This window comes from Scyliorhinus canicula, chromosome 17, assembly GCF_902713615.1.
Source record: "Scyliorhinus canicula chromosome 17, sScyCan1.1, whole genome shotgun sequence".
Classification (NCBI taxonomy): domain Eukaryota; kingdom Metazoa; phylum Chordata; class Chondrichthyes; order Carcharhiniformes; family Scyliorhinidae; genus Scyliorhinus; species Scyliorhinus canicula.
In genome coordinates this window covers 5,446,415-5,469,782 of record NC_052162.1, presented here as the reverse complement: position 1 = coordinate 5,469,782, position 23,368 = coordinate 5,446,415, and the positions used below count along the sequence as shown (strand labels likewise).

General features: G+C 48.9%; 1 protein-coding gene across 1 annotated transcript in view; it reads left to right on the top strand.

Annotated features, from left to right (window-relative positions):
- Nucleotides 1–23,368, top strand: part of LOC119952384 — a 397,406-nt gene that overhangs the window by 126,858 nt on the left and 247,180 nt on the right. The window contains exons 24-32 of the mRNA XM_038776091.1: nt 10,242–10,283; nt 12,282–12,323; nt 13,991–14,032; nt 15,364–15,405; nt 16,735–16,776; nt 18,136–18,177; nt 19,511–19,552; nt 20,886–20,927; nt 22,613–22,654. Coding sequence (XP_038632019.1) covers nt 10,242–10,283; nt 12,282–12,323; nt 13,991–14,032; nt 15,364–15,405; nt 16,735–16,776; nt 18,136–18,177; nt 19,511–19,552; nt 20,886–20,927; nt 22,613–22,654 — 378 coding nt within the window. The remainder of the gene's footprint in view (nt 1–10,241; nt 10,284–12,281; nt 12,324–13,990; nt 14,033–15,363; nt 15,406–16,734; nt 16,777–18,135; nt 18,178–19,510; nt 19,553–20,885; nt 20,928–22,612; nt 22,655–23,368) is intronic.

Sequence of the window (23,368 nt, the reverse complement as noted above, 5' to 3'; positions counted from 1 at the left end):
GGTATGCGGTTGGCAAGGGTGCTCTTTCCAAGAGCCGGTACAGACTCGATGGGCCGAATGGCCTCCTTCGGCACTGTAAATTCTATGAAATCCTCTGATACAACTGTTAGCTTCCAGCTGCTATTGAGTAGTCAAGAGTTCTGTTCCTTTTCACAAACACCTTTATTTTCCTTTAACACACTCTGTACAAAACTCTATCACCACATCACATACCACAAGAGCCACCTGTAACCTTTTTACATATCAGTGTCAATTATTGGATCCTTTACATCAATGAGACATCTAATTGGAATTTCTCTCAACCCATTCCTTAACAGCCATGACTGTAACATTACATTCTGCAGTCTCTCGTTCCTTCCTACAGTATGCGTTCAATGTATAGTATGCAAGAAATAATACTTTTCAGTGTCTACTAATACATGTGACAATAATAAATCAAATCAAACCATCCAGCTTCCCCTCAAATACATCTCTGCTCTTTGTCTCCTGAGGTACGGGTTCCACATTCTGACCACACTTTGGGTAAAAACGCTTTTCCTAAATTCGCTACAGGATTTATTAATGTTTAATTTTAAAGGTCTCTGGTTTTGAACTTCCCCAAAAATAAAAACATTTTTTTCCTTGTCTTCTGCATCAATGCCTTTCATTATCATAAAGATCTGGAATACGCCATTCCCAAGCATTCTCTGCCCTTGGGCAAGATTCCCAACTTGTTAAACCTTTCCTGATAATTATACCCTCTCAGTTCTGGGACCATCATTTGCAGCTTCTCAGGTAATATGTTGACCTGTTGTTGCTATCAGACCCGTCAGTTGTGACTTGGTGAGTGACATCCTCTGGCTGGAATCTCCGTACCCCGACGCCGAAATTGCATCTGCGCCGGGGCGCAGAATCCATTTCCATGCATGAAATCGGGACCGGCATCAGTTCCCCGATTCTCCGGGCACCGAAAAGTGCCGTGCCCAGCAAGTACGTCGCTTGGCGTATCCCCTACCTGCAGCCATTGCTGCAGGCCCGCCCCACCATTCTCTGCCCCCCCAACCGGCCGGAGTCCTGATGGTTTGGATCTAATCTGGACCTGTTGCTCAGGATACTCACGTGGCTGCTGCGGACTCAGTACGTGGCCGCCATGGCTGGGGGTGGGCCGACTGGAGGGCAGGGTGGGGGGGCTTGTACAGGACCGGGCTATTTTTGGGCGGGCAGTCCGGGCCTGGCACTATTTAGGAGGTCCAGCTCCGCAGACTGAGTCCACAACGGAGCACAGCGCGGCCACTGGAGGCCGTCGCCGTGCGCATGCACGGCCTCTGACCCTGAGGTGCGGTGCCCATAGCTGCAGAAAAAGCTGCTCAATTCATGACGGGTCCCATCTAGCCCCATGCAGGGCGAGGAATATGTGGCCCTTCCACGCCCGTTTTTCTGGCATGAAAATCAACAGTTTTTACGACGCCATGGGGACATAATCCCTGAAACGGAGAATCCATGCCCACTTCTCTGTGTCACGAGGTTCACGCCATACTCAAGAGATTTAGACTCTGTGGGGGTATGGCTAGCAGACCTTGCAGTACCTTAAGAGGTGGGCTACTATTGGGACAGAGGACTTGCTGCCCATTGGCTCTGGCTGGTCATGTGCCTTATGCCAATTGGCTGACGAGAAGCTGGTGACTTCTCCCACGGGGAGGGGTATAAGTACCATCGCACCTGGCAGTCGGCCATTCTGTGTAAGTCGACTGCAGGGTTAACATCTAGTTCATTAAAGCCAAAGTTTAGGACTCACTCTGCAGCTCATGTCTGAATTGATGGTATATCAATTTAATGAGCTAGTTTTTTAAAAATGGAGCTTCGCATCAGGGCAGACTGCCTCCGCATCAGCCCGCATGCTCCGAACGCCGCTGCAACATTTAGACACTGGCTCGCCAACAATTACTTCACAGGGGAGGAAGATTCCGAGCTCCTGCCACGACTCGCTGCAGTCCAGCTGGACGAGTCGCGGCCCCGCACGCTCTCTACGGCGACGACGCAGATCCTGTTGAACGGCTACGAGACCGACTACCTACTGGACTCCGGGAGCACAGAAAGCTTCATCCACCCCGAAACGGTAAGACGCTGCGCGCTCCCCTTTCATCCAGTCCAACACCGAATCGCGCTAGCCTCAGGTTCACATTCTGTCCAGATCACCGGGTGCTGCGTGGCGGACCTCACGGTCCAGGGGAGAGTTTTCAAAAATTACAAACTCCTCATCCTTCCCCGTCTCTGCGCACCGGCATTGTTAGGACTGGACTTCCAGTGCAACCTGCAGAGCTTAACTTTTAAATTCGGTGGCCCTATTCCCCCCTTACTCTCTGGACCCCCCTTCCTTGTTAGCGAATCTCACCCCGGATTGCAAACCCGTCGCCACAAAGAGCAGACGGTACAGTGCCCAGGACCGGACTTTCATCAGGTCCGAAATCCAAAGGCTTCTGAAGGAAGGGGTCATCGAAGCTAACAACAGCCCCTGGCGAGCACAAGTGCTGGTGGTCAAGACCGGGGAGAAAAACCGGATGGTCATTGACTACAGTCAGACCATCAACAGGTTTACGCAGCTGGATGCGTATCCCCTCCCACGTATTTCCGACCTGGTCAACAGGATCGCGAAATACAAAGTATTTTCCACGGTAGACCTCACGTCCGCCTATCACCAGCTGCCCATCCGCGCGAGTGACCGAAAGTACACTGCGTTTGAAGCGGATGGGCGCCTATACCACTTCCTTAGGGTTCCGTTCGGTGTCACAAATGGGGTCTCGGTCTTCCAAAGGGAGATGGACCGAATGGTGGACCAGTACGGGTTACGAGCAACCTTCCCGTATCTCGATAATGTCACCATCTGGGCCACGACCAGCATGACACCAATCTGCAAAGATTCCTCCGTACCGCAAAACTCCTTAACCTAACTTACAATGAGGATAAGTGCGTGTTTAGCACCGACCGTCTAGCCATCCTCGGGTACGTAGTGCGTAACGGAGTGATAGGCCCCGACCCCAAGCGCATGCGCCCCCTAATGGAACTCCCTCTCCCCAACACCCCAAAATCCCTCAAACGCTGTCTGGGCTTTTTTTCCTATTACGCCCAGTGGGTCCTGAATTATGCTGACAAAGCCCGCCCCCTCATCCAATCTACGTCCTTCCCAATGTCGATGGGGGCCTGCCAGGCCTCTCGCTGCGTCAAAGCGGATATGGCAAAGGCCACGATGCATGCTGTCGACGAGTCCCTCCCCTTCCAGGTTGAGAGCGACGCGTCTGAAGTAGCTGTGGAGGCCACCCTGAACCTTGCAGGCTGACCCGTGGCCTTTTTCTCCCGGACCCTCCACGCTTCCAAACTCCGCCACCCCTCGGTGGAAAAGGAGGCCCAGGCCATAGTCGAAGCTGTGCGACACTGGAGGCACTATCTGGCCGGCAAGAGGTTTACCCTCCTCACAGACCAACGGTCAGTGGTCTTCATGTTTGACAACTCACAGAGGGGCAAGATCAAGAACGACAAGATCTTGCGGTGGCGGATCGAGTTGTCCACGTACAACTGCGATATCTTGTATCGCCCTGGGAAACTCAATGATCTCCTGATACCCTATCCCATGGTACCTGTGCCAGCGCGCAGATAGACCGCCTCCGTACCCTCCACACGGACCTTTGCCATCCAGGGGTAACCTGCTTTTATCACTTTATCAAGACCCGCAACCTGCCCGACTCCATCGAGGAGGTCAGGACCGTGACCAGGGACTGCCACATTTGCGCTGAGTGCAAACCGCACTTTTACCGCCCCGAGCAAGCGCACCTCGTAAAGGCGTCCCGACCCTTCGAACGTCTCAGTATGGACTTCAAGGGTCCCCTGCCCTCCAACAACTGCAATATCTACTTTCTTAACATCATCGACGAGTACTCCCGCTCCCGACCTGGCTGGCCACCCCCGGGCCCATCTTGCTCCGGAAGCATGTGCGGGTGCACAAGTCCGACCCGCTGCTTGAACAAGTCCAGCTGCTCCATGCGAACCCGCAGTACACATACGTGGAGTACCCAGAGGGACGGCAGGACAAGGTCTCCCTTCGAGACCTGGCACCTGCCGGCGTGCGGCCACAGCCCACACCATCAACACCCCCCCCTTCCGCCCCAACCGCCCCCAGCGCCCCCGGCGACCCAGCGCACAGGAACCCCCGCCCCCGGCCAGAGCATCACTGGCACCGACCAGGGGTATAGACGAAGGATCAAGATCTCCGCTCCCGGAGTCACAGACCACCGTCGACTCTGCTTCACTGGCACCGCTGCGACGGTCCGGCAGGACACCGACGGCACCCGCCAGACTGATAGAGTCCATCTGACACCTCACTGGGCTTGGCCTTCATTGGACTCCTGTGCCGAACTGTTCTCTTGTGCTGCGGTGTACAGTGTTTTTCACGTTTGTTAGACTGTTTTAAAGTTTTTTTTCACCTTTTGACAATTTGTATGACCCACTACGGGCCAGTGGGCAGCGACCAGACATCCCGGTGCACCTCACACTCTAGTCATACCACCGATGACCCCCCCCCCCCTTTTCCTTCCCCCCCTGGCTTCTTTCTCCACAAGGGGTGAATGTGGTGGTATGGCTAGCAGAACTTGCAGCACCTTCAGAGGTGCTATTGGGGCAGAGGACTCGCTGGCCATTAGCTCTGGCTGATCATGTGCCTCTCTGCCAATTGGCTGACGAGAGGCTGGTGGCTCCTCCCACGGGGAGGGGTATAAGTACCATCACACCTGGCAGTCGGCCATTCTGTGTAAGTCGACTGCAGGGTTAACGTCAAGCTCATTAAAGCCAAAGTTTTGGACTCACTCTACAGCTGGTGTCTGAATTGATGGTATATCAGACCCTAAGGTCATAAGAGATAGGAGCAGAATTAGGCCACTCAGCCCATCGGTTCTGCTCCGCCATTCAATCGTGGCTGATATTTTCTCACCCCCATTCTCCTGCCTTCTCCCCATAACCCCTGATCCCCTTATTAATCAAGATCCTATCTATCTCTGTCTTAAAACACTCAGTGATTTGGCCTCCACAACCTCCTGACTTGAGCATAACATTGTTTATGTGTTCGGCAGGTTGGTTCGACGTTGACTGCAACTGGATGCAGTGAAACTGGAAACAGACGTCTGACACAGGAGATGATCCAACACTGCTTTATTTAACTATGGACTGCTGTACATATTCAGCTGTGGGTTGACACTCTACTCATCTACTGGCTTGAATAGACTTACTAGCTACCGCATGGTGATAGTGCTCACTAACTTGTGCACTCTGACTGTCTCAGTATCTGGGTCCTGAGAGAGGGAGAGTCTTAATGCCCTGTGGGCTTTATAGTGGTGGTGTCCTGTCTGGTGATTGGTTATCCTGTGTTGTGTGTTCATTGGTCATCCTGTGTGTCAATCACTGCCTTTCTGCATCTCATTATATACATGAGTGGATACTATGACATCTCTCCTTTTTTAAAATAAATTTTGGAACGTGGAGGTATAAACATGCCTGACTATGTACAAGTGGTGAGTTTATGGATATATGTACAGGATATATGTACTGCAAAGTGTCTACCGTGCAGATACAGAGCAAACTGAACAAATTTTACAAGAGTTAAGTCTATAGATTCAGTCTTTGAGGCGGGCAACAAATTCTTGTCGATCGCCGCAGAGGTGGAGCAGGAGAAGACGGCACTTGGACAGGCGGGATTGCTGGCATTGCAGTGGAGTCGTGGATAGGCGGGACCGCTGGCAGATCAGTGGCCTCGTGGCAGGAGACGTCCGGAGGAAGCATGATAACCGGCGGAGAAATGGGGTTAGGTGGTGGGCGGGGAACTCTCCGCAGCGCCCTCCTGTTGCGCCGGAGAATGGAGCCGTCAGCCATTTGAACAATGAAAGACCTCGGGGCGGCCTTCCTGACAACAACAGCTGGGGCTGACCAACCTCCCTCAGGCAACTGGACGTGAACAACATCTGCTGGAGCCAGCCCGGGCAGATCTGTGACATCAGCATCATACGTGATCTTCTGCTGGTCCCTGGATCGCTGCACTTTCTGCAGCACCGTGAGGTGGTCAAGATCTGGAACATGGATGGCTGGAACAGTCGTCCTCAGGTTGCGGTTCATGAGCAGCTGCGCCGGAGACAAACCAGTCGACAGAGGGGTTGCCCTGTAAGCCAGCAGGTCCAAATTGAAATCAGAGGCTGAGTCAAATTGACAATATGGACCCCTTTCTCGGCCTTCCCGGGTGATGGAGACTGGAGGCGATGTGACTGAAGTTGTAGGATCGTGCAAAATCGGACCACTCCTGGCTGTAGAAACATGGACCATTGTCACTCATTACTGTGAATGGTATCCCGTGCCTGGTAAACGTCTCTTTGCGGCTTTGATGACTGACTTGGATGTGAGGTCCGACAGTTTCACCACTTCCGGGTAACTGGAGAAGTAGTCGACCAAGAGCACGTAATCACGCCCATTGGCGTGAAAGAGGTCTACCCCCACTTTAGACCAAGGAGAGGTCACAATCCCGTGCTGTTGCAGCGTTTCTTTGGGCTGAGCCGGTTGAAACTTCTGGCAGGTTGTGCAGTTGAGGACTGTGTTGGAAATGTTCTGGATGATGCCCGCCAATAAACCGCCTCCCAAGCTCTGCGTCGACATTTTCCGACCCAAGGTGACCCTCATGGATCTGTCCGAGCATCATAGCTCGCATGCTTTGAGGAATGACGATCCTATCTAGTTTTAAAAGGATTCCCTCAACAGCTGTTAACTCGTCCTTAACGTTAAAGAACTGCGGACATTGCCCCTTTTGCCAGCCATGGGTGAGATGTTGCACCACGCGCTGCAGTAGAGGATCCTTGGCAGTTTCTTCGCGTATTTGGGCCACTCGTCCATCAGTGGCTGGGAGGTTGCTGGCGCACAACTGCACCTGTGCCTCTATGTGGCAGGTGAAGTCGCCCTGTTCACGCGGCGTGGTAATGGATTGGGATAGGGCATCTGCGATGATCAGCTCCTTACCCGGTGTGTAGACGAGTTCGAAGTCATATCGGCGGAGACGAAGAAGAATTTGCGTAGCTGAGGTGTCATGTCATTTAAATCCTTATGGATTATGTGGACTAAAGGCCTGTGGTCTGTTTCCACCGTGAACTTTGGCAGACCGTATACGTAGTCATGAAACTTGGCTATTCTTGTCAGGAGACCCAAGCACTCCTTTTCGATCTGGGCATACCGTTGCTCGGTTGGCGTCATGGCCCTGGAGGTACTGGAGCCCAGGACGAGGAGTCGTCTTGCTGGAGGAGCACCGCCCCAAAGCCGTCCTGGCTTGCGTCAGTAGATATCGTGGTGTCCCTGGTTGGACCAAAGAACGCCAGTACTGGGGCTGTGGTGAGCTTTGCCTTTAGCTCGAGCCACTCCTTTTCATGTGCGGGCAGCCACTGGAACACTGTTGAGTTCTTTACGAGATGCCGGACGGACGTGGTGTGTGCTGCCATATTGGGAATGAATTTCCCGAGAAAATTTACCATCCCGAGGAAGCGGAGGACCGCCTTCTTGTCCTCCGGGGTCTTCATGGTGTTGATCGCCAGCACCTCGTCGGTGTCAGGTTGCACACTCTGCTGTGAAATGTGGTCACCCAGAAACCTGATAGCGGATTGAGCAAATGAGCATTTGGCCCTGTTGGAGGCCATTTTCATGAATCCACTGGAAGACCTGTTTGAGGCGAGCAATGTGATCCTCGGGCGTCGTAGACCAGACGATCACGTCGTCCACATAGACTCGCACCCCCTTGATGCCCTCCATCATTTGCTCCATAACGCAATGAAATACTTCGGAAGCTGATATGATACCGAAAGGCATGCGGTTGTAGCAATATTGGCCGAACGGAGTGTTAAACGTACACAGCTTCCGACTGGACGCATCCAGCTGTATCTGCCAGAAGCCACGGGAGGCGTCCAGCTTGGTAAAGAATTTGGCATGAGCCATCTCACAGGTTAACTCTTCACGCTTCGGGATCGGGTAGTGCTCGCGCATGATGTTGCGGTTCAGGTCTTTGGGATCAATGCAAATGCGGAGTTCACCAGTGGTTTTTTTTACACAGACCATGGAGCTGATCCAGTCTGTTGGTTCCGTGACCTTTGAGATGATGCCCTGGTCTTGGAGGTCTTGTAGCTGCTTTTTCAGATGATCCTTGAGAGGAGCTGGCACCTGGCGTGGTGCATGGATCACTGGGGTGGCGTTCGGCTTGAGCAATATCTTGTAGCAATATGGGAGCATGCCCATTACATCAAACACGTTGTGGTATTGTGTGAGAATGTAGTCTATCTCGGCCTGGAGATTCACATCGGGCGAGGCAGTCCCGATGTCGAGGACATGGTGTGGACTGGCTGGACCAGATTCAGGAGCTTGCAGGTGTGAGCACCGACCAGGGTCGCCCTGTCAGGCCGGACAATCTCGAATCGTAAAGTTGCCTTGATTGCCTTGTGAGATACCCCTAGCTGACACAATCCACTGGCAGCTATGGCATTGCCATTGTAGTCAAAGAGCTGTTGCCGCAGTGAGTCGGAGTGGACCCCAAAAACGATCTGATCCCGGATCGTGGAATCAACCGTCGAGTCATAATTACATGAATGCGCCAGGATGCGGAGATGAGTCAGGAAGGACTGGAAAGGTTCATCCATACCCTAAAGCCTCTGTTGGAAGATGTACCATTCAAAGCTCTCATTCACCTCAATGTCGCAGTGGCTGTCGAATTTTAGCAGAACTGTCTTGAACTGCGTCTTGTCTTTGCCATCAGCAAACGTAAGCGAGTTGTAGATATGGATGGCGTGATCCCCCGCAGTCGGCAAGAATAGCGCGATCTTTCTGGCATCCGACGCTGCCTCGAGGTTGGACGCCTCAATACACAGGAGGAACTTTTGCTTGAAGGTTTTCCAATTGGCGGCGAGGTTGCCGGAGATGCGGAGCTGCGGAGGAGGCTGGATGTTTTCAGTTTCGCTGGATGGCTGCTTGCTGGTCGTTGCAGATTCACTCGAGGTAGGTTCGTTAGGATTAATAGCACTCTGGTACCATGATGTGTTAGGCAGGTTGGTTCGACATTGACTGCAACTGGATGCAGTGAAACTAGAAACAGACGTCTGACACAGAGATGATCCCAGTAAGAAGTCTTACAACACCAGGTTAAAGTCCAACAGGTTTGATTCAAACACGAGCTTTCGGAGCGCAGCTCCTTCCTCAGGTGAATGGAGAGGTATGTTCCAGAAACATTTATATAGACAAAGTCAGAGATGCTGGACAATGCTTGGAATGCAGGCATTTGCAGGTAATCAAATCATTACAGATCCAGGGAGAGGGACAATCACAGGTTAAAGAGGTGTAAATTGTCTCAATCCCGAACAGTTGGTAGGATTTTGCAAGTCCAGGCCTGATGGTGGGGAGTGGATGTAATGAGACATGAATCCAAGATCCCGGTTGAGGCCGCACTCATGCGTGCGGAACTTAGCTATAAGTTTTTGCTCGGCAATTCTGGGTTGTCGCGTGTCCTGAAGGCCGCCTTGGAGAACGCTTACCCGGAAATCAGAGGCTGAATGCCCTTGACTGCTGAAGTGTTCCCCGACTGGAAGGGAACATTCCTGCCTGGTGATTGTCGCATGATGCCCGTTTATTCGTTGTCGCAGTGTCTACATGGTCTCGCCAATGTACCACGCTTCGGGACATCCTTTCCTGCAGCGTAAGAGGTAGACTACATTGGTTGAGTCGCACGAGTATGTGCCACGTACCTGGTGGGTGGTGTTACCACGTGTAATGGTGGTATCCAAGTCGATGATCTGGCATCGATCCAACACTGCTTTATTTGACCAGTGGACTGCTGTACATGTTGAGCTGTGGATTGACACTCTACTAATCCAACTGATGACCTCTTACTGGCTTGACCAGACTCACTAGCTACCGCATGGTGATAGTGCTCACTAACTTGTGCACTCTGACTGTCTCAGTATCTGGGTCCTGAGAGAGGGAGAGCCTTAATGCCCTTTGGGCTTTATAGTGGTGGTGTCCTGTCTGGTGATTGGTTGTTCTGTGTTGTGTGTTCATTGGTCATCCTGTGTGTCAATCACTGTCTGCCTGCATCTCATTATATACATGAGTGGATATTAAGACAATTGTAACATTGATGGATTTGCATCGAATTGTTATATATTGTTGTTTATTTATTGTTCTTACAATAAATATTCCAATTTCTGTAGGAATACTTGAGATTAAAAAGACAGCATATGCACCAAGACCAGGTAAACATTCAGTTCTTTTCTTTTTAATTAATTTGCTTAACGTGGGCGTTGCTGATAAAGAACAATACAGCCCAGGAACTGGCCATTCGGCCCTCCAAGCCTGGTCCTGATATCACTCTTGGCCAAATCCTCAGCGCTTCCTGGTGTTGTATCCCTCTAAACCCATCCTATCCATGTATTTGTCGAGATGACTTTTGAACACCGTTAATGTATCTGCTTCCACAGCCTCCCCTGGCAACGAGTTCCAGGCACTCACCACCCTCTGTGTAAGTAACCTGCCTCGCACATCTCCTCTAAATGTTGCCCCATGGACATTAAATCTCTGTTCCCTAGTGACTGACCCCTCCACCCTGGGAAAGAGTCCCTGCGCATCCACTCTATCCATGCCTCTCATAATCTTGTGGATCATTATAAGGTCACCCTTCAATCTCCGTATTTCTAATGAAAACAGTCCGAGTCTATTCAGTCTCTCCACATAGCCAACCCCCTCCAGACATGACAACATCCTGGTAACCTCCTCTGCACCCTCTCCAAAGCCTCTACATACTTCTGGTAGTGTGGCGACCAGAATTGTGCGCAATATTCCAAGTGCAGCCTTACCAAGGTTCTATACAACTGGAGCATGACTTTCAGTTTTATACTCGATGCCCCGTCCAATGAAGGCAAGCATTCCGTATGCTTTCTTGACTACCTTATCCACTTGTGTTGCCAGTTTGAAAGATCTGTGGACATGTCCGGCCAGATCTCTCGGACTTTCAAATTCCTCTATTCCTCCATTTACTCTCTATTTCCCCTCTATGTTAGATCTACCAGCATTTGGTTCCTGTGGTCTGGAGCTCCACATTCTTACCACACTTTGGGTGAATATGTTTGTCGTGAAACCAGATGCGTATTAATGACAATTGATAATGCTTTCATGGTCATCATTAGACTTTTAATTTCAGATCTTAATTGAATTCAAATGTCACCATCTGAAGGGGTGGGATTCGAACCGGGGTCCCCACAGCATTAACTTGGGTTTCTGGTTTCACTCGTCCAGTGACAATACCTCGATACCACTGTCTCCCCTTGGTTAATGGCATCCTCTTCTCTGCGTCACAAGGTTCAAGCCTCACTCCAGAGACTTGAGCACAACACTGTAACATTGATGGGTTTGGCATCTAATGTTTTGTCACAGATGTTTACCCTGTAAATACCGAGCATGCTGCCACCTACAGGAACAGAGGGCACTGCAGGTAGATGGTGGAACTGCTAAAATGAGTTTTCCCATTGGCAGGGGCTGTCAGAGAGGAATCTCAATGGAATTTCAGATAGAAAGTTACAACCCAAACAATGGGCTGAGAGCTGTGGGGACGACCCTGCCTTGGCCGTTTCTACAAGACCCCCGGCTGCATTTTGTGGCAGTCAGACACCCAGTGAGTTGACTTGTGGCTCCCGCCCCTTTAAAGGGACGGCTGACCACTCAGAGGGCTGGCAGTTCAGCCGGGCCAATGGGAGTGGTGGTCAGTGCAGGATTGTACTGGGAAGAAGAGGCCATCACAGAAGTAACCCATCCGGCCAACAAGATTCACAGCTCCAGGGTCCCAGGTTCGATTCCCGGCTGGGTCACTGTCTGTGGGGAGTCTGCGCGTCCTCCCCCTGTGTGCGTGGGTTTCCTCCGGGTGCTCCGGTTTCCTCCCACAGTCCAAAGATGTGCGGGTTAGGTGGATTGGCCATGCTAAATTGCCCGTAGTGTCCTAATAAAAGTAAGGTTAAGGGGCGGGGGGTTGTTGGGTTATGGCTATAGGGTGGATACGTGGGTTTGAGTAGGGTGATCATGGCTCGGCACAACATTGAGGGCCGAAGGGCCTGTTCTGTGCTGTACTGTTCTATGTTCTATAACCGGGTTCTCGGGATGCTGGGACCAGTCAGGCAGACCAACATCTTGTTACTTGTAATAGGTGAACAAAATCATCAGTTGTTACAATAACCGTTCCAATTATTCTTCAATTCCTGCAGGATTACTTGAGATACAAAAGCCAGCACATATACCAAGACCAGGTAAACATTCAGTTCTTTTCATTTTTATTGATTTGCTCAATGTGGCCGTCGCTGACAAAGAACAAAGAACAATAGAGCTCAGGAACAGGCCCTTCAGCCCTCCAAGGCTGTACCGGTCCTGATACCACCATTGGCCAAAAGCCTCAGCACCTTCTAGTGCCATGTCCCTCTATACCATGTAATTGTTGAGATGCCTTTTGAATGCCATTAATGTACCTGCTTCCACAACCTCCCATGACTGTGCGTTCCAGGCACTCACCACCCTCTGTGTAAAAAAACCTGCCTCGCACATCTCCTCTAAACGTTGCCCTTCGGACCTTAAACCTATGGTCCCTAAAGTGACTGACCCTCCATCCTGGGAAAGAGTGTCAGCACATACACTCTACCCATGCCTCTCATAATGTTGTGGCCCCCTATCCCGTCTTCCCGCAACCTCCATCCTTCTAACGGAAACAGTCCGAGTCCATTCAGCCTCTCCAAATAGCTAACACCCTCCAGACCAGGCAACCTCCCGGTAAACCTCCACTGCACCCTCCTCTAGTCTCCACATCCTTCTGGTCGTGTGGCAACCAGAATTGTGCGCAATATTCCAAGTGCGGCCATACAAAGGCTCTATACAGCTGCAGCATGACTTGCCAGTTTTTATACTCAATGCCCCGTCCAATGAAGGCAAGCATTCTGTTTGCTTTTTTGACTACTGTGTCCATTTGTGTCGCAAATTTCAAAGATCTGTGGATCTGTATGGTCAGATCTCTCTGATTTTCTATCCTCCTAAGAGCTTTGCCATTTACCCGCGATTTCCCCTCTATGCTGGTCCGAACAAAATTTGGTTCCTGTGGTCTGGAGTTCCACATTCTTACCACACTTTGGGTAAATACGTTTCTCCTGAAACCAGATGAGTTTTTATGACGATCGACAATGTTTTCAGTATGATCATTAGGCATTTAATTCCAGACCTTTATTGAATTCAAATTTCACCATCTCTAGAACATTACCTGAGGTTTCTGGTTTTACTACACCAGTGACAATATTTCTGCTGCCACCTCCCCTTGGTGAGGGACATCCTCTTCTCTGTGTCACAAGGTTCAAGCCTCACTCCAGACACTTGAACACAACACTGTAACATTGATGGGTTTTGTATCTAATGTTCTGTCACAGATGTTTACCCTGTAAATACCGAGCATGCTGCCACCTACAGGTACAGAGGGCACTGCAGGCAGATGATGGAACTGCTAAAATGAGTTTTCCCATTGGCAGAGGCTGTCATAGAGGAATCTCAATGGAATTGCAGATAGAAAGTTACAACCCAAACAATGGGCTGAGAGCTGTGGGGACGACCCTGCCTTGGCCATTTTTACAAGACCCCCGGCTGCATTTTGTGGCAGTCAGGCACCCAGTGAGTTGACTTGTGGCTCCCGTCCTTTAAAAGGGACGGCTGACCACTCAGAGGGCTGGCAGTTCAGCCGGGCCAATGGGAGTGGTGGTCAGTGCAGGATTGTACTGGGAAGAAGAGGCCATCACAGAAGTTGCTCATTCGGCCAACAAGATAACCGGGTTCTCGGGATGCTGGGACCAGTCAGGCAGACCAACATCTTGTAACTTGTAATAGGTGAACAAAATCATCAGTTGTGGCAATAAATATACCAATTATTCTTCAATTCCTGCAGGATACCCTGAGATTGAAATAGCTGCACCTGGACGAAGACCAGGTAAACGTTCAGTTCTTTTCTGTTTAATTAATTTGCTCCATGTGGGCCTGGCTGACAAAGAACAAAGAACAATGCAGCACAGGAACAGGGCCTTCAGCCCTCCAAGCCTGTACCGGTCCTGATACCATCCTTGTGACGTTTGGAGTTTCTTTATGTGGATATCAGGGCACTATTTAAAGATGGCGTCCAAATCTCTCTCCGCCCCTGCCCCTCCAGACTGACAGCAAAAACCAGCCTCCCAGATTTTGTTTGCACAGAATTCACTAAAATCTGGAGAGAAAACATGGCTGTGCGGCTGGTGAGCTACACGGCAGTGTCCCTGCCTCAGCCTGCGCTGTGTACACTGAGGGGAGGATTCCATCATTTCTGTCATCCACCTCCCCCTTCAGGACACTCTGCTATTTGTCTCTTGTGGTAGTGAGTTCCACATTCTTACCACACTTTGGATAAAAACGTTTTTCCTGAATTCTCTACAGCATTTATTAATGTTCAAATTTAATATGTGCTCCCTGGTTTCAAATTCCACAAAACTAAAATCAGTTTTTCCATGTCTTCTACATCAAAGTTTTTCATTATCATAAAGATCTCTGATAGGCTATTCCCAACATGTTAAACCTTTCCTGATCATTATACCCTCTCAGTTCTGGGACCATCATTTGCAGCTTCCCAGGTAATTTGTTGATCTGTTGTTGCTATCAGACCCGTCAGTTGTGACTTGGTGAGTGACATCCTCTTCTCTGTGTCACAAGGTTCAAGCCTCACTCCAGACACTTGAACACAACACTGTAACATTGATGGGTTTTGTATCTAACGTTATGTCACAGATGTTTACCCTGTAAATACCGAGCATGCTGCCACCTACAGGTACAGAGAACACTGCAGGTAGATGGTGGAACTGCTAAAATGAGTTTTCCCATTGGCAGAGGCTGTCATAGAGGAATCTCAATGGAATTTCAGATAGAAAATTACAACCCAAACAATGGGCTGAGAGCTGTGGGGACCACCCTGCCTTGGCCATTTTTACAAGACCCCGGCTGCATTTTGTGGCAGTCAGACACCCAGTGAGTTGACTTGTGGCTCCCGTCCTTTAAAGGGACGGCTGACCACTCAGAGGGCTGGCAGTTCAGCCGGGCCAATGGGAGTGGTGGTCAGTGCAGGATTGTATTGGGAAGAAGAGGACATCACAGAAATAGTTCATTCAGGCAACAAGATAACCGGGTTCTCGGGATGCTGGGACCAGTCAGGCAGACCAACATCTTGTAACTTGTAATAGGTGAACAAAATCATCAGTTGTGGCAATAAATATATCAATTATTCTTCAATTCCTGCAGGATACCCTGAGATTGAAATAGCTGCACCTGGACGAAGACCAGGTAAACATTCAGTTCTTTTCTGTTTAATTAATTTGCTCCATGTGGGCCTGGCTGACAAAGAACAAAGAACAATGCAGCACAGGAACAGGGCCTTCAGCCCTCCAAGCCTGTACCGGTCCTGATACCAACCTTGTCACTTTTGGCGTTTCTTTAAATGGATATCAGGGCACTATTTAAAGGTGGTGTTCAAATCTCTCTCCGCCCCTGCCCCTCCAGACTGACAGCAAAAACCAGCCTCCCAGATTTTGTTTGCACAGAATTCACTAAAATCTGGAGAGAAAACATGGCTGTGCGGCTGGTGAGCTACACGGCAGTGTCTCTGCCTCAGCCTGCGCTGTGTACACTGAGGGGAGGATTCCATCATTTCTGTCATCCACCTCCCCCTTCAGGACACTCTGCTATTTGTCTCTTGTGGTAGTGAGTTCCACATTCTTACCACGCTTTGGGTGAAAACGTTTTTCCTGAATTCTCTACAGAATTTATTAATGTTCAATTTTAATATGTGGTCTCTGGTTTGAAATTCCACAAAACTAAAATCATTTTTTCCACGTCTTCTGTATCCAAGTTTTTCATTATCATAAAGATGTCTGATAGGCTATTCCCAACATGTTAAACCTTTCCTGATAATTATACCCTCTCAGTTCTGGGACCGTCATTTGCAGCTTCCCAGGTAATTTGTTGATCTGTTGTTGCTATCAGACCCGTCAGTTGTGACTTGCTGAGTGACATCCTCTTCTCTGTGTCACAAGGTTCAAGCCTCACTCCAGACAATTGAACACAACACTGTAACATTGATGGGTTTTGTATCTAATGTTATGTCACAGATGTTTACCCTGTAAATACCGAGCATGCTGCCACCTACAGGTACAGAGAACACTGCAGGTAGATGGTGGAACTGCTAAAATGAGTTTTCCCTTTGGCAGAAGCTGTCATAGAGGAATCTCAATGGAATTTCAGATAGAAAGTTACAACCCAAACAATGGGCTGAGAGCTGTGGGGACGACCCTGCCTCGGCCGGTTTTACAAGACCCCCGGCTGCATTTTGTGCAGCCAGACACCCAGTGAGTTGACTTGTGGCTCCCGCCCCTTTAAAGGGACAGCTGACCACTCAGAGGGCTGGCAGTTCAGCCGGGCCAATGGGAGTGGTGGTCAGTGCAGGATTATACTGGGAAGAAGAGGCCATCACAGAAGTTGCTCATTCGGACAAGATAACCGGGTTCTCGGGATGCTGGGACCAGTCAGGCAGACCAACATCTTGTAACTTGTAATATATGAACAAAATCATCAGTTGTTGCAATAAATATACCAATTATTCTTCAATTCCTGCAGGATTCCCTGAGATTGAAATAGCTGCACCTGGACGAAGACCAGGTAAACATTCAGTTCTTTTCTGTTTAATTAATTTGTTCCATGTGGGCCTGGCTGACAAAGAACAAAGAACAATGCAGCACAGGAACAGGGCCTTCAGCCCTCCAAGCCTGTACCGGTCCTGATACCATCCTTGTGACGTTTGGAGTTTCTTTAAATGGATATCAGGGCACTATTTAAAGATGGCGTCCAAATCTCTCTCTGCCCCTGCCCCTCCAGACTGACAGCAAAAACCAGCCTCCCAGATTCTGTTTGCACAGAATTCACTAAAATCTGGAGAGAAAACATGGCTGTGCGGCTGGTGAGCTACACGGCAGTGTCCCTGCCTCAGCCTGCCCTGTGTACACTGAGGGGAGGATTCCATCATTTCTGACATCCACCTCCCCCTTCAGGACACTCTGCTATTTGTCTCCTGTGGTAGCGAGTTTCCCATTCTTACCACACTTTGGATAAAAACGTTTTTCCTGAATTTTTGAATAAATTTCCTGAATTTCCTGAATAAACAGAATTTATTGATCTTCAATTTTAATATGTGGTCTCTGGTTTGAAATTCCCCAAAACTAAAATCATTTTTTCCATGTCTTCTACATCAAAGTTTTTCATTATCATAAAGATGTCTGATAGTCTATTCCCAACATGTTAAACCTTTCCTGATCATTATACCCTCTCAGTTCTGGGACCATCATTTGCAGCTTCCCAGGTAATTTGTTGACCTGTTGTTGCTATCAGACCCGTCAGTTGTGACTTGGTGAGTGACATTCCCTTCTCTGTGTCACAAGGTTCAAGCCTCACTCCAGACACTTGAGCACAACACTGTAACATTGATGGGTTTTGTATCTAACGTTCTGTCACAGATGTTTACCCTGTAAATACCGAGCATGCTGCCACCTACAGGTACAGAGAACACTGCAGGTAGATGGTGGAACTGCTAAAATTAGGTTTCCCATTGGCAGAGGCTGTCATAGAGGAATCTCAATGGAATATCAGATAGAAAGTTACAACCCAAACAATGGGCTGAGATCTGTGGGGACCACCCTGCCTTGGCCATTTTTACAAGACCCCCGGCTGCATTTTGTGGCAGTCAGACACCCAGTGAGTTGACTTGTGGCTCCCGTCCTTTAAAGGGACGGCTGACCACTCAGAGGGCTGGCAGTTCAGCCGGGCCAATGGGAGTGGTGGTCAGTGCAGGATTGTATTGGGAAGAAGAGGACATCACAGAAATAGTTCATTCAGGCAACAAGATAACCGGGTTCTCGGGATGCTGGGACCAGTCAGGCAGACCAACGTCTTGTAACTTGTAATATGTGAACAAAATCATCAGTTGTTGCAATAAATATACCAATTATTCTTCAATTCCTGCAGGATTCCCTGAGATTGAAATAGCTGCACCTGGACGAAGACCAGGTAAACATTCAGTTCTTTTCTGTTTAATTAATTTGTTCCATGTGGGCCTGGCTGACAAAGAACAAAGAACAATGCAGCACAGGAACAGGGCCTTCAGCCCTCCAAGCCTGTACCGGTCCTGATACCTTCCTTGTGACGTTTGGAGTTTCTTTATGTGGATATCAGGGCACTATTTAAAGATGGCGTCCAAATCTCTCTCTGCCCCTGCCCCTCCAGACTGACAGCAAAAACCAGCCTCCCAGATTCTGTTTGCACAGAATTCACTAAAATCTGGAGAGAAAACATGGCTGTGCGGCTGGTGAGCTACACGGCAGTGTCCCTGCCTCAGCCTTCGCTGTGTACACTGAGGGGAGGATTCCATCATTTCTGTCATCCACCTCCCCCTTCAGGACACTCTGCTATTTGTCTCCTGTGGTAGTGAGTTCCACATTCTTACCACGCTTTGGGTGAAAACGTTTTTCCTGAATTCTCTACAGAATTTATTAATGTTCAATTTTAATATGTGGTCTCTGGTTTGAAATTCCACAAAACTAAAATCATTTTTTCCACGTCTTCTGTATCCAAGTTTTTCATTATCATCAAGATCTCTGATAGGCTATTCCCAACATGTTAAACCTTTCCTGATAATTATACCCTCTCAGTTCTGGGACCGTCATTTGCAGCTTCCCAGGTAATTTGTTGATCTGTTGTTGCTATCAGACCCGTCAGTTGTGACTTGGTGAGTGACATCCTCTTCTCTGTGTCACAAGGTTCAAGCCTCACTCCAGACACTTGAGCACAACACTGTAACATTGATAGGTTTTGTATCTAACGTTCTGTCACAGATGTTTACCCTGTACATACCGAGCATGCTGCCACCTACAGGTACAGAGGGCACTGCAGGTAGATGGTGGAACTGCTAAAATGAGGTTTCCCATTGGCAGAGGCTGTCAGAGAGGAATCTCAATGGAATATCAGATAGAAAGTTACAACCCAAACAATGGGCTGAGAGCTGTGGGGACCACCCTGCCTTGGCCGGTTTTACAAGACCCCCGGCTGCATTTTGTGGCAGTCAGACACCCTGTGAGTTGACTTGTGGCTCACGCCCCTTTAAAGGGACGGCTGACCACTCAGAGGGCTGGCTGTTCAGCTGGGCCAATGGGAATGGTGGTCAGTGCAGGATTGTACTGGGAAGAAGGGGCCATCACAGAAGTAGCCCATCTGGCCAACGAGATAACCGGGTTCTCGGGATGCTAGAACCAGTCAGGCAGACCAACATCTTGTAACTTGTAATATGTGAACAAAATCATCAGTTGTTGCAATAAATATACCAATTATTCTTCAATTCCTGCAGGATTCCCTGAGATTGAAATACCTGCTCCTATACGAAGACCAGGTAAACATTCAGTTATTTTCTGTTTAATTAATTTGCTCCATGTGGGCCTGGCTGACAAAGAACAAAGAACAATGCAGCACAGGAACAGGGCCTTCAGCCCTCCAAGCCTGTACCGGTCCTGATACCATCCTTGTGACGTTTGGAGTTTCTTTAAGTGGATATCAGGGCACTATTTAAAGATGGCGTCCAAATCTCTCTCTGCCCCTGCCCCTCCAGACTGACAGCAAAAACCAGCCTCCCAGATTTTGTTTGCACAGAATTCACTAAAATCTGGAGAGAAAACATGGCTGTGCGGCTGGTGAGCTACACGGCAGTGTCCCTGCCTCAGCCTGCCCTGTGTACACTGAGGGGAGGATCCCATCATTTCTGTCATCCACCTCCCCCTTCAGGACACTCTGCTATTTGTCTCCTGTGGTAGTGAGTTCCACATTCTTACCACACTTTGGGTAAAAACGTTTTTCCTGAATTCTCTACAGAATTTATTAATGTTCAATTTTAATATGTGCTCTCTGGTTTAAAATTCCCCAAAACTAAAATCAGTTTTTCCACGACCTCTACATCCAAGTTTTTCATTATCATAAAGATGTCTGATTGTCTATTCCCAACATGTTAAACCTTTCCTGATAATTATACCCTCTCAGTTCTGGGACCATCATTTGCAGCTTCCCAGGTAATTTGTTGACCTGTTGTTGCTATCAGACCCGTCAGTTGTGACTTGGTGAGAGACATCCTCTTCTCTGTGTCACAAGGTTCAAGCCTCACTCCAGACAATTGAACACAACACTGTAACATTGATGGGTTTTGCATCTAATATTATGTCACAGATGTTTACCCTGTAAATACCGAGCACGCTGCCACCTACAGGTACAGAGGGCACTGCAGGTAGATGGTGGAACTGCTAAAATGCGGTTTCCCATTGGCAGAGGCTGTCATAGAGGAATCTCAATGGAATTTCAGATAGAAAGTTACAACCCAAACAATGGGCTGAGAGCTGTGGTGACGACCCTGCCTTGGCCGGTTTTACAAGACCCCCGGCTGCATTTTGTGGCAGTCAGACACCCAGTGAGTTGACTTGTGGCTCCCGCCCCTTTAAAGGGACGGCTGACCACTCAGAGGGCTGGCAGTTCAGCCGGGCCAATGGGAGTGGTGGTCAGTGCAGGATTGTACTGGGAAGAAGAGGCCATCACAGAAGTTGCTCATTCGGCCAACAAGATAACCGGGTTCTCGGGATGCTGGGACCAGTCAGGCAGACCAACATCTTGTAACTTGTAATATGTGAACAAAACCATCAGTTGTTGCAATAAATATTCCAATTATTCTTCAATTCCTGCAGGATTCCCTGAGATTGAAATACCTGTACCTGGACGAAGACCAGGTAAGCATTCAGTTCTTTTCTGTTTAATTAATTTGCTCCATGTGGACCTGGCTGACAAAGAACAAAGAACAATGCAGTACAGGAACAGGGCCTTCAGCCCTCCAAGCCTGTACCGGTCCTGATACCATCCTTGTGACGTTTGGAGTTTCTTTAAATGGATATCAGGGCACTATTTAAAGATGGCGTCCAAATCTCTCTCTGCCCCTGCCCCTCCAGACTGACAGCAAAAACCAGCCTCCCAGATTTTGTTTGCACAGAATTCACTAAAATCTGGAGAGAAAACATGGCTGTGCGGCTGGTGAGCTACACGGCAGTGTCTCTGCCTCAGCCTGCCCTGTGTACACTGAGGGGAGGATTCCATCATTTCTGTCATCCACCTCCCCCTTCAGGACACTCTGCTATTTGTCTCCTGTGGTAGTGAGTTCCACATTCTTACCACACTTTGGGTAAAAACGTTTTTCCTGAATTCTCTACAGAATTTATTAATGTTCAATTTTAATATGTGCTCCCTGGTTTGAAATTCCCCAAAACTAAAATAATTTTTTCCACGTCCTTTACATCTACAGCACGGTAGCATGGTGGTTAGCATAAATGTTTCACAGCTCCAGGGTCCCAGGTTCGATTCCCGGCTGGGTCACTGTCTGTGCAGAGTCTGCACGTCCTCCCCGTGTGTGCGTGGGTTTCCTCCGGGTGCTCCGGTTTCCTCCCACAGTCCAAAGATGTGCGGGGTTAGGTGGATTGGCCATGCTAAATTGCCCGTAGTGTCCTAAACAAAGTAAGGTAAGGGGGGGGTCGTTGGGTTATGGGTATAGGGTGGATACGTGGGTTTGAGTAGGGTGATCATTGCTCGGCACAACATCGAGGGCCGAAGGGCCTGTTCTGTGCTGTACTGTTCTGTATCTGTATCTGTATCCAAGTTTTTCATTATCATAAAGACCTCTCATAGGCTATTCCCAACGTGTTAAACCTTTCCTGATAATTATACCCTCTCAGTTCTGGGACCATCATTTGCAGCTTCCCAGGTAATTTGTTGATCTGTTGTTGCTATCAGACCCGTCAGTTGTGACTTGGTGAGTGACATCCTCTTCTCTGTGTCACAAGGTTCAAGCCTCACTCCAGACACTTGAGCACAACACTGTAACATTGATGGGTTTTGTATCCAACGTTATGTCACAGATGTTTACCCTGTAAATACCGAGCATGCTGCCACCTACAGGTACAGAGAACACTGCAGATAGATGGTGGAACTGCTAAAATGAGGTTTCCCATTGGCAGAGGCTGTCATAGAGGAATCTCAATGGAATTGCCGATAGAAAGTTACAACCCAAACAATGGGCTGAGAGCTGTGGGGACGACCCTGCCTCGGCCGGTTTTACAAGACCCCCGGCTGCATTTTGTGTCAGTCAGACACCCTGTGAGTTGACTTGTGGCTCCCGCCCCTTTAAAGGGACTGCTGACCACTCAGAGGGCTGGCTGTTCAGCTGGGTCAATGGGAGTGGTGGTCAGTGCAGGATTGTACTGGGAAGAAGAGGCCATCACAGAAGTTGCTCATTCGGCCAACAAGATAACCGGGTTCTCGGGATGCTGGGACCAGTCAGGCAGACTAACATCTTGTAACTTGTAATATGTGAACAAAATCATCAGTTGTTGCAATAAATATACCAATTATTCTTCAATTCCTGCAGGATACCCTGAGATTGAAATAGCTGCACCTGGACGAAGACCAGGTAAACATTCAGTTCTTTTCTGTTTAATTAATTTGCTCCATGTGGGCCTGGCTGACAAAGAACAAAGAACAATGCAGCACAGGAACAGGGCCTTCAGCCCTCCAAGCCTGTACCGGTCCTGATACCATCCTTGTGACGTTTGTAGTTTCTTTATGTGGATATCAGGGCACTATTTAAAGATGGTGTCCAAATCTCTCTCCGCCCCTGCCCCTCCAGACTGACAGCAAAAACCAGCCTCCCAGATTTTGTTTGCACAGAATTCACTAGAATCTGGAGAGAAAACTTGGCTGTGCGGCTGGTGAGCTACACGGCAGTGTCCCTGCCTCAGCCTGCCCTGTGTACACTGAGGGGAGGATTCCATCATTTCTGTCATCCACCTCCCCCTTCAGGACACTCTGCTATTTGTCTCCTGTGGTAGTGAGTTCCACATTCTTACCACGCTTTGGGTAAAAACGTTTTTCCTGAATTCTCTACAGAATTTATTAATGTTCAATTTTAATATGTGGTCTCTGGTTTGAAATTCCACAAAACTAAAATCATTTTTTCCATGTCTTCTGTATCCAAGTTTTTCATTATCATCAAGATCTCTGATAGGCTATTCCCAACATGTTAAACCTTTCCTGATAATTATACCCTCTCAGTTCTGGGACCGTCATTTGCAGCTTCCCAGGTAATATGTTGATCTGTTGTTGCTATCAGACCCGTCAGTTGTGA